The sequence below is a fragment of the Pleurodeles waltl genome, chromosome 6 (assembly GCF_031143425.1).
Source record: "Pleurodeles waltl isolate 20211129_DDA chromosome 6, aPleWal1.hap1.20221129, whole genome shotgun sequence".
NCBI lineage: Eukaryota > Metazoa > Chordata > Amphibia > Caudata > Salamandridae > Pleurodeles > Pleurodeles waltl.
In genome coordinates this window covers 521,260,256-521,272,410 of record NC_090445.1, presented here as the reverse complement: position 1 = coordinate 521,272,410, position 12,155 = coordinate 521,260,256, and the positions used below count along the sequence as shown (strand labels likewise).

The window sequence follows — 12,155 nt, the reverse complement described above, 5'->3', positions numbered from 1 at the left end:
TCTGCTGTTATCTCCTCCCAATGTTTGTAAAAATTGTTTAGTCTCCCCCCCCACAGGTGTTATGTGTTGGGAATTTGTGACTTGGAAGTCACTGTTTGTTTTGAGGAGCTTTGGGGCTTTGGAACTTCCCTCTATTCTTTTGGAATTGTCCCCCTCTATATTGTCCCCGAAAACTTCCCCACTGATATTGACTTTGATAAGTGGGCCTTGTTTGTGAGGTTGTGGGTTCTGTAGCTTGTCCTCGAAACCCCCCTCTAAACTGTGTTTTGCGAAATGTGCCTCTGCTCTGTGGGGAGTAGAGTACGCCCATGGCTTTGGCCGTATCAGTGTCTTTTTTAAGTTTTTTTATAGCAGTGTCCACCTCCGGCCCAAACAACTGCTGTCCATTAAAAGGCATATTCAGCACGGCTTGTTGTATTTCCGGCTTGAATCCTGATGTACGCAACCATGCGTGTCTCCTTATTGTTACTGCAGTATTTACTGTCCTCGCAGCTGTATCTGCTGCATCCATTGCTGACCGTATCTGATTATCTGAGATACTTTGTCCTTCCTCCACCACTTGTTGTGCCCTTTTTTGGAACTCTTTGGGTAAGTGTTCTATGAAATGCTGCATTTCGTCCCAATGAGCCCTATCATATTTTGGCAGAAGTGCTTGTGAGTTGGCAATACGCCATTGGTTTGCTGCTTGTGCTGCAACCCTTTTCCCTGCAGCGTCAAATTTGCGACTCTCCTTGTCTGGAGGTGGTGCGTCTCCCGAGGTGTGAGAGTTTGCTCTCTTGCGAGCTTCCCCTACTAATACAGAGTCTGGTGTTAATTGCTGCGTGATATACACAGGGTCTGTAGGCGGTGGCTTGTACTTTTTCTCCACCCTTGGAGTTATGGCCCTGCCCTTCACAGGCTCCTGAAACACCTGTTTGGAGTGTTTTAGCATTCCAGGTAGCATAGGTAAGCTCTGGTATTGGCTATGAGTGGAGGATAGTGTATTAAACAAAATGTCATCCTCAATCGGTTCTGCATGCAAGGTGACATTATGAAAAGCTGCTGCCCTTGAGACCACCTGCGTGTAAGATGTACTGTCCTCAGGTGGGGATCGGTCACCTATTTTACGGGTTAAGCCATGGACTGTTGGCGGTGGCGTCCCCTGGGCTTTTGTGGTTTTGTCGTGAGTTTTATGTTTCGATGTCTTACTCACGTTTTTCGGCGTATCTTCGGGATCGAGCTCGTCTGAGTCCGACTCCTGAATGGAGAAGCTTTCCTCTTCCTCCTCCAAATGCCTTTGTCCTGTCGGCGCCGACGCCATTTGCAGTCTTCTCGCTCTTCAGTCTCTTAATGTCTTCCTCGACCGAAATGCTTGACAGGCTTCACACGTATCTTCTTTGTGTTCTGGAGACAAACACAAGTTACAGACCAGGTGCTGATCTGTATATGGATACTTGTTGTGAAATTTTGGGCAGAAGCGGAATGGGGTCCGTTCCATCAGCCTTGAAGAGACACGTGGCCGGGTCGACCAGGCCCCGACGGGGGATCGAAAAAACCCCGAAGGGCCACCGGAGCTATTCAAAAGTCATTGTCGATCTGTAGTAACTAACCCGATACCGAACGCAAACAATACCGTCAAATTTTCCGAGATTCTAACTAACTTTCCGAACCGAAACATGGAGCGAAAAGGAACACGTCCGAACCCGATGGCGGAAAAAAAACAATCTAAGATGGAGTCGACGCCCATGCGCAATGGAGCCGAAAGGGGAGGAGTCCCTCGATCTCGTGACTCGAAAGACTTCTTCGAAGAAAAAAAACTTGCAACACTCCTAGCCCAACACTAGATGGCGGGATGTGCAAAGCATGTGTATCTGCAGCTACACATGCCATCGAAGATATATATACACACACACACACATACACACATTTATACATACATGATAGATAGATAGATAGATAGATAGATAGATAGATAGATAGATAGATAGATAGATACAAGGTATGTGGTTGACTAACAGTAAAATCTTTTGCTACCAGTATATACAGACCTATACAATATTATTGTAGTCAATATTTTGGTTACAGTACTTCTTCATCATAGTATTTATGTCCACTACATCTTGACATTCGGAAAAAGCACAATTCTAACTACAACTTCATCAATGAAAAATCAAAGAGTTTATGCAGTGATTAAAATGATTTAATATTTCACGGTTGGATATTTACATTGAAATCATCATAAAGCTGGTATTGCATACCTTTTTACAAAAACATTGAGGTAACAAAATCTGTATGACATAGAGTTCCTCGTAGGTTTTCCTCGAGATACCTCGCACCTAACCTGATCATGTGAAATACAAAATCACATTTCTAAGTCGTCAACCTAAATTTGCCGAGTTTTAGTTGTTGTGACACGCTTCTTTTCGAAATGGGTATCCTTGATGAAATGAAATAGCTGATTGTCCTTGATGGAAGATTAATTGTTGGACCACATACGGACACAGTTCCACTTGTAAAAGTGTTTGCTATGAAGTGGCTGTTTGAAAGAAAATAATCAGTAATACAGCCTTTGTCTGATACTGAACATATTTAGTTTTGGATAGAGTAGGGCCATTCGTCTACTAAAAATGTATACATCAAGGGTTTCAGTTAATAGATTTCTATTAGCACAACTATTTGTTCAGTATCACACTTGTTTATATATACTATTGTTGCAATGCTGTATCAAAGAATGTCTTAGCCTCCAAACTGTCTATAACCACTGGTCTACCAAGTGAACAACTATGCAAACCTCAGCATAAAATTCCTTTAAAGACATTAATTTGAAATAGACATTTCAATTACGTGGAGAGCCACCATCATTAAAGGCAGAAAGAGCAGTATATACTGTCGGGATACTGTTCAGTTGTATAGATGTACAAATGATTTTTTCATCTAAGGTATCAAGGAGAGAAAATCTGAATGGTGGTGCTTTACTTATAATATATGTGAGAAAACAATTTGAAAAATAGAGGGCATCGATGTTTATGACACACATAAGAAAGTAGCTACTGCTCCCAATCTTTACTTGCTAGTGCATTATTAGGTATTTATTTCTTAGCTAATTAGCAGCTTTTGAACTTAGGAGGCTGTATATTTTTACAACTGGACTACATGGGAATATGACCAAATTTAGTAATATCTAATATGGCAGATGAGCAATATGCATACATTTTAAGTGTGTAAATTGTTGGGTTAGGAAAGTGAATATTCATGACTATACAATGACTGCACTAGCAAACATTACAAAAGTCTGAAATGGGATGGCAAATTAAACTAACAGAAGTAAAAATTGTAGAAATGATAATGTATAGAACTTCATATTGTGCTTTTTTTTGCTCCCCTAAAATTCATACATTGCAACTTGTAGTGGATTGTATTAATCTCAAATTATCTAAATAGAAGTCGATAAAAACGAAACTAAAGATACAACAAATTAGATGTCTCAGCACTCACTTGCCTCAGACATGGTGCTAGCCCTGCAATGCGGCAATGTCTTCTGCTGAGCCACAATATGAAAATAGGTTTTACCAAAAACCTGACTACAGTGGTTGGATATGGTCCAAATAACCAACAAGGTTACCCCTGGTTGGAGTGGTCTAATATTAAAACAGTAACAACTCGTGTGAATTATATCAATAAATACACTTCAGACAAAAAAGTATATATCAGCAACACAACTAATTTATTTCATACAGATGTTCACACAAATATACAACCAAATAAGGCTACACAAAAAAGCATCAGTGAATATTTTCACTAGTTATTTGTTGTATAGTTCCATGTGACTTGTTATTGTTATTGTTTTAATGTTAGAGTACTACTTCCAAGGGTAGCCTTGTTGATTTGTTGATCATTTCATATGAGCTATAGCAGTAGCATTCCACTAAAGGCACAAGCATCACTATAAACCTGGTGGGGATCTCAAAGCATAGCAAGCAGTCTTCCCAAAGTGCTAGTTTGTTACTGTAAAGCAAAAAATGAATGTCCCTGACCCAATGTGAGTTTTCTCCCAACGTGTCGTACTCATTGTTTTGCTTCTTGTTCGTGGCTGCTAGGCTTTCTCTGCAGCCATGAAGAAATAAAATGTATGTCAGAACACTCTCTCTATATAAGGTAGAAGGTCTGATGTGCCTTTAGTGAAGTGGCGACAGCTGAATCTCCACTCTCGGAAACCTGGTGCTTCACACACATCTAAGTGGATTGACAGCAAGTTTAATGGACGGGTCATCTGATGCTTTATTGAGGGTTCCCTGCGTTAGCGAAATGCTAAATCACATCCAAATGAAGAAAGTAAGTGAGAGGATGAAGAGAAAGAGGTATGTATGGAAATTAATTATTTCCCCTTATGCACAAGTGGGGTGTGCTCCCTGTTCTGCTCCAAGCACTCCAATTTGGCCCTGAAGTCCCATTGTTCAGAAAAAGAAAGTTTTAGCATACCTTGCCATGGCCACCCGAATCTGAAAAGGATGCGGTTGAATAAAACAAAAGTAAAATCAGGAGGGGAGGAATGTCACTGAGAAAATACACTTTTACCTTTACACTGAAAATGTTTGAAAAGGATAGCTGTTCAAAGCTTTATTCTTTTACAGTGGTCTTCCTAATTTCTCTGGAATGAAAGGGGACATCGATATCTCATTTGCCATTTTCCAGATTCAGAATCTCACGTAAAGCACTGTAAAGAGAAAGCAATGCTTACCAGCTTATTGACTACTAGATGCATTTTGCAGAGTAAATGTAATAACAGAGTCAGTTTAATGAATTCAAATTGAATTGCAATTTCTTCAGAGTAAATAAAGGCGGACAGACACTTTTTCTTGTTAAAAAAGGAAACTAATGTAGAAATTGGTATGCAAATTCAAATCTTTCTATGGGATTATGCGACACATTGTTTTATATTTGATCTTCTCACAACCATCATGGTACTTCGTTCATGATTTTGTTAACAATAAATGCCCGACCAAAATACTAATTCTGCATTGAACTTTCAAACAATAATGTTTGTATGTTTCATATTGGGTAGAAAGTAAGCAAATGCAACCAATAAACTTGTTAGACTGATATCATAAATTATGTGTGCTATTTTCAATTAAATATAAATATTTCCAAATTAATGATTTTCTACCATTTGGGTCTGGGAGTTTCATGAGATTAAGTGAAAAGAAATGCCGGTAAGGTCACTGACATGATATCCAAGCTACTAAAGGCAGGATGGGGAATGAGAGCTATCTACAGCTATATTATAAAAACATTAGTCTAACTTTAGTAATAGTCTTTGTTTTTAAACTCCAGAGAGAATTCACTTCATTGGTAGTGGTATCAACATCACCGTTAAGAGATCAATTTCTCCACTTTTTCCTCAAGTGTTCAACGTCTTTTCCTGCAAAAGATTAGTCCAACCACAGAGTAGCAGGAGTTAGGCATTTCCTGCCAAACCGGCTATGGCCGAGTGATCTGAAGGATAATGTTCACACACAGAAATGTTTCTTCTTTCAGAATTGTTCCCATAGCTTTTCCACATTCAAATTGTGTCTCCCACTACGTAATGGTAGTACTGATGAAACAAAGACCTCTTCTTAATGTTCCATGAAAAAAAACCATCGTCTGAAAGGGCCTTTAATGTGTTGACCACTTCCGAGTCATAAATGTATATTTTATGTACAGTGTTCCACAGCAACTATCGAGTGACCTGTGAAAGAATAACAAAGATTGTAAGTTTATATGTGGATAACGGAATAGTCTAAAACTTCAACATTTAAAAGTAGTTTGAGAAACCGTTTATATTTTTTGGCACTCTTAGCGTATGCAAACGTGGCTATTTAGATTCATGAGCATTAGTCACTGAAGGCTTCCGAAAAACACCCTTCATGATTCACCCCTCAGTTTAAGACAACATGCAGCATGAAAATACAGGTTTACAGTAGCTCCTAGACAAACTTTTGAGAATTCTTTTTTATGTCTTCAGGATCTTTGGGCCCTCAATACGATTATATATCATTGTCCTTTAATTTTTTGACATTTTGGATTTGGACTATGCAGTAGCGTATACTTAGCAGTTCTCTTCGTGATGATTATGTGTTCAATTGACTTTTCCCCATTCCAACTCTAGAATGCAGTTTGATACTTGCGTCTTGAGGACTAGTGTTTGTATTTTTCAATATTCCTAGCAGGTCCTCAGATGGTTATTGGTTTCTCCTCAAGTTTATGTTTTCTGTTGTTGGCTGTTTTTCCTTTAACTATATTGTATTCACTAAGAACATCTTCAGCCAGTCCATGTTTTAGTAGCCAATGTCAATCTTGCTGATGATGTCTTTCAAAGCTGCGCTATTTTTTGCCTTGCTGTATCTGTATTCAATGTGACATTTTTCTAACTGCCATCATTTTTTAACTGTCCACCCGTCATCCCGGTATGACTTTCTTCTGGTTTTCTCCTAATTAAAGTTGCTATCTCCTATGCATTCACGCCAACATTTTTCTCTTTTGATCAAAAAAGTGGCACATTGAGCTTTGATCATTTTTTCTATTTCTGCATGCGTAATATTCTGAGAATTATTAGGTGCCCTTTGGTTACTCATTAGGTTCCCCACATTCTCAAAATTCTCATCTCATAACCCAATTAATATATCAAAAAGTGTTCTTCATAAGGCCATTCCGCTCTGTCAAGGTCAATCTGCTCTTTGAGATTCTAAATTTACAGCATTTGGTGATTTCTAAGAAAGAGAGTGTGTTTTCCCTGGCACTTTATGTATACCTGGTGACCACTTATTAAATCGCTGAAATGAATGGTCGCTCTGCATCAGATCATGTATCGGGAGAGAAAGGATAGATTTCCAAGTGCTCTACTATCGGTAAACTGACCTTTGATAAATGGAGTTAGAGAATTCTGTGTTCCTGTTATATTATGTACATGGCCTTTCAATCAACTGTGTAGCGACTTCAAATATAAATTTAAAACTCTTCTAAATATGAGTCATCATGGTTTTACCCATTAAATAAACCAGGAAAACAGGAATGCAGTGAGCAGTGCAAACTTCAGTAACTTTTGAAGTGGAAATTCATATCAGGTTGGCATGTATTGGAACCATGGTTGGGTGAGATGGCAGGTGATTCTCTTGTAGCTTGTAAATAGACAGAGAAATAGTTCAGAGACCAACTGCTGTCAGCAACGGGACTGCTAGTACAGTAAGGAGAAGGTGCTTTCAACCTGAGTAAAAAGTACTAACTGTTTTAAAAATCCAACAGAGTTTGTGTTCACTTGATTGGAAATTCCCAAGGTATAACTATGAACTACTCTTTTTAATTAGTTCGTCATATTATAAAATTGCAAAAGCTCCCACTTTTGACTCATAATTTCTGGTGCACAAAGAGGAATCAGGAGGACTTCTTGGTGTTTAAAATCCTTAAGACTGAGAACTGTTAAGTTCAAAATCAGTGTTTCTCAAGAGCTGCAGCTATTTTCTAGAAGTCTCTTTCAGTGACCTGAAGCACCAAACCATCATGCATGATCTCCCAAAGACTATGGCTCTCATTACAAGTCTGGCGATCTTGAGACCGGCAAACTCGCTGTGGCTGTGTAACTGCCGCAGAGCCGGCAGTGAAGACCACCGTATTACGAGTTGTGGGGTTTGGCTGAAGCCAAACCTCCACAACTCCGCCTGGCCTGCCGGTGCAGTTGCACCATCGCAGCCAGCGGTGACCTCCTCCAATCCGGTGGCAGGCCTCAGGCCACCGTCCGGATGAAGAGGTTGCACACCACCAGGCTTTCCGTGGTGATCACCCCGCCATAAAAAAAAGCCTGGTGGTCACTCACCAGGTGACAGGAACCTTCATTCCTGCTGTCGACACACACACACACACATCACCAGCCATGTACACATCCCCTATCCATACACTCATAGGCACCCCTCTCCCCTTGATGCACACATGCATTCAAATACCCAACCATTAAGCATACGCCTACATGCACTCAGACACAATCATTCACTGACATTCACCCATTTAGAAATCCACATATACGCGCACCTACATGCACACAGACATACACATACACTCACAGACATGTACGCATTCAGCACCCCCTCCTCAAACACACACATGGACCCAAACACACCACCGTCCCCCTCGCCCCCCCACTTTCAGACGCCCACTCACCCCTTCTGTCGAGGAGGATGTCCGGATGGGGATGGGGATGGGTCTTGGCAGTCTTCCCTCTCCGGCACCACCACACCAGCAGGATTCTGCTGAGACGTATTTTGGCTCGTAATACAGCGGGCGGAGTCCTGCTGGCTTAGCGGTGCCGGCAAAGGAACAGCCTCAGCACCGCTGACTGCCAGAACAAATGATGGCTGCTCTCTGTCTCAAAAATGGCAGTGAGCAGCCACCACTCATAATATGGCAGTCTGCTGACCACCTGCATTGGCAGTCGAATGGCAGGTTCGGGTTTGGCGGTCAATCGAATTGACCGCCAAAGTCATAATGATGGCCTATATCTGAAATACACATTAACAAAAATTAGCAAAGGTATTATGTCTCAACAGTGACAACTGTTTTCTTTGCCAATTAATGTTTTTCCCTGATAGCTGTTGCCACCTTGTAATAATTGTTCTTAATCTAAAAGAAACACATTAGGAGATAGCCACTGGGTGTGTACAGGCAAAGCAGCCATCTGGTAGTGATTTTTTTTAGACTAAAAGAAAAAAGACAGGATGGCTACCATGCATGCACATGCATGTGCAGTAGCCATGATTTAATGTTTTTCTTTTGGTTTAAGCAAAATAATCTTGTAATGTTTTAGTTTTAGTTTTAGATAAATCCTTTAGGATAGCTGTAATGTGTGAGCTTGCATGTATGGTGTCCTGTTTCTTTTTCTTTGAGAAAAACATTCTAAAAGGGCCAGTGTGCATGCCCATGCATGTACCCATGGGTGGCAATCTTGGAATGCTTTAAAAGTGTTTATTAGTTGGCTGCCCAATAGAGTAGCGAGTTTCATGTGCATCATGAGGTTTGGAGTGGCGAGTGACCATCTTTTAATGGGCTCATCTTCAAATAAATAGAATGGTAAGTGAAAGGAGCAGCAGCAGAAAGACACAGAGAATGGGAGAGAAAATAGTCCCTCAGGCAATTCAGGGACTGATGCCAGCAGTGGAAGGATATGTTCATTCAATTAAACACAGTGAAATGAAAGTGCTTATTGGGTCTGCACCAGAATAGGGAGGATAGCCATCAAGTCAGGAGCAAAGAGCAGAGAAGTCTGACTTATGCTCCTTCTTTAATAATCCTCTTTAAGTTGCAAAGCTGTTAATATTCAGAATGTATTATAGGATAAAATTGTTTAGAATGTATGTTTAATGATGTACTTTATTTTATACTGTGTCATTTAGTATAATGCATTCCACTCTATCAATGTTGGTAGCCACCACAGCATTTGGACACGCCTTTTATTTCCATATTAGTGACCTGCTTAGAGTCATATCAAGGCACTTCCCTCCTCACTGGAGCACAATCAAACAACAGTCTTAACCAGACCTTTCACATATTTCCAATATGGCCGCCAAACACACTATGTACAATTTGATTTCTCCATGCAAATGGTTCACAACATAAACCGACTTATATTGAGCCTTTTTCTCACAAGTTTGCTTTAGAGGTACATGGCTGTATGTAGAAATGTGGTTGTGGGATGATGTGGCAATGATAGCTTGTATCAGTGTCACACCAATATTTGAATTCACTTGTTTCCTGATCAGCCCAGCCCAGGAATGCTACTGAACACTATCAGAGGTTATGGGGGAACTATCTATTACTGACTTGTATTTCTGAGCTCCATTAAACTCTTTCCACAGTTGGTAGCATCATGTTGCTGATTCCTCTGTGAGATCAGTGGGCAGTAGACCTGTTGTAACCCTGCTGGACTGACCTCTGGAGAAATCGGCAGAGGAGGCACCTAGCACTGCATTATACCACCCCCGAGTAGCTTGGGGGCATGGGAGGCTGCGGAGTGCTGAAACTGAATATGATCCACTGCTGTGGCTCTGTGGAGAGCTACTGTAAAAAAGATGGTGCCCCTGGTCAGGAAACCATAATTTGAACAAGAGTGGCCCATATGATTATTGAGAACCTGGGGCACCACAATATGACTAAAATATGAAACATATTTACAAATATATTTAAATATTTTCTATTTACTACACAAATAAATTGTTAAACAGTGAATGTTGTTTTGGCCTCAGAAAAGTAAGTAGAGCTAAGTATCTTTGAAGATCACAGTTATAATTTTGTTTTGTGAATACTTAAAAAGAGAAAAACCTGGTCTCTTGACTCTAGGTAGAGAATGCTCCTTGTGTGTTACTAACCATTGTTTTTAACGCATACCAACTCAGGAGACCAGTGGAGACTGAGTCAACAGGTCCCTGAGACTCCAGGCCCACTGCCTGTACCCTTCACTTTCTCCCACTTGCCCTCATGCCCACATATCCAGTCAGTTAGTAAATGAAAAACACAACTGCCCTAAGCACCTGATTTGTGAGGAGTGGATGCGGTCAAGCACTCATGCACATCTGGAGAAAACACTGAGGGAGCAGGAGAACCTGCAAAACCATGCAGTTTGCAAAGAGTGCCCACTAAGGGAGATTGTCAAACAAAGCAGGGAGAGGAACACAAGATAATAAGGTTCCTTTGAGTGGGTGAGGAAGATAGCACCCCAATGAAGCACAGGAACCCAGAGAAAAGCACTGGGACGGGTAGTTTGGGTGTGGCTGTTTTGGAGCATTAGTTAATTAAAAGATACGCCCAAAGCTTTACCTGGTTGGTAAGCAACCAGTAGGCAATGGAGGGGATATAGAGGGTTTACAGCTCACTGACAACATAAAATGAGTCTAGCTTCATATTTCTGAGGTTGCTTGTGAAAGTCTTAATGCTACATTTAGATCAGGCCATTGGATTATGTCAGTATTTAGAGGAAGACTTTGGTCCTCATTATGAGTCTGGGGGTCCCATGACTGCCAGACTTGTGATGGCGGTCTGACTGCTGCCAAAGCAGTGGTCCTCCCTCCATATTATGACCGCGGCAGAAATGCTACTGTCGGTCGACTGCCTTGTGGTGCCAGCGGTCTTTATCTGCCAGGGCAGCACTGCAAGTAGCACTGCCCTCCGGATTACGAGTCCCACCTCAGCCATCTTTTGCTTGGCGCTTGCACTGACATGCAAAGGCTGGTGGAGACAGGGTGCCGGGGGCCCCATTGGCATGAGCAGTGCAGGGCCCTCCACAGACAGCCCCACCGCGCTTTTCACTGCCTGAATTACAGGCAGTGAAAAACGCAATGGGTGGTGTTGCATCCGATGCACTGCAACGTTCCCACCGGCTCAATTAGGAGCCAGTGTCAATGTTGTGGCTGTTTCCCAGTGGGCCAGCATGCGGAAACATGGACCAGCAGGAAACTCATAATAGGGCCAGCGGGCAGAAAACCGGAGTGACGGTTTTCCACCCGAAAGAGGAGGCCACACGCCAATCTCATAATGAGGGCCTTTATGTTCACATTTTAGGTCTGTATGATGGAAGAGACTGTGGGCCTGATTACAACTTTGGAGGAGGTGTTAATCCGGCCCAAAAGTGACGGTAAAGTGACGGATATACCACCAGCCGTATTACGAGTCCATTATATCCTATGGAACTCGTAATACGGCTGGTGGTATATCCGTCACTTTACCGTTAATTTTGGGACGGATTAACACCTCCTCCAAAGTTGTAATCAGGCTCTGTATCTTGGAAGAGGCCTGATACTATTTTATGGGCAGTAGGTCTTTCAGTACTGCTGTCCAAAGTGAATTAGAAAGCCTACGGGCTATTTCCTATGAAAATGACAATCTTAGTTTAAACCGGACGAAAGAATGTTGAATGTGAAAAAGCAGATTTTGTGATTACACTGTGTTGAAGCCTGTAGGCAGGAAGCAATTAGATGGACCTTCCCAAAGTACTATGATAGGCAAATGGCTTCTTCATGAGATTATAAAGGGTGTAAATATGTTTTAAATAGATATGTTGCATTTTTGTATCTGTATATTATGTAATTAAATATGATTTGATGGTGAAACTTAAAATCTCATGCATATAGGCCCAAACTGGCTGTTCTTGGTTACAA

At 41.3% G+C, this 12,155-nt stretch overlaps 1 protein-coding gene across 1 annotated transcript in view; it reads right to left on the bottom strand.

Annotated features, from left to right (window-relative positions):
• Positions 1–2,162: 2,162 nt before the first annotated feature.
• The window catches only part of TAFA3 (TAFA chemokine like family member 3), a 696,205-nt gene continuing 686,212 nt past the window's right edge, over positions 2,163–12,155 (bottom strand). Inside the window, exon 6 of the mRNA XM_069238687.1 lies at positions 2,163–5,707. Within this exon, the coding sequence (XP_069094788.1) occupies positions 5,696–5,707 (12 nt within the window). The 3' untranslated portion in view covers positions 2,163–5,695. The remainder of the gene's footprint in view (positions 5,708–12,155) is intronic.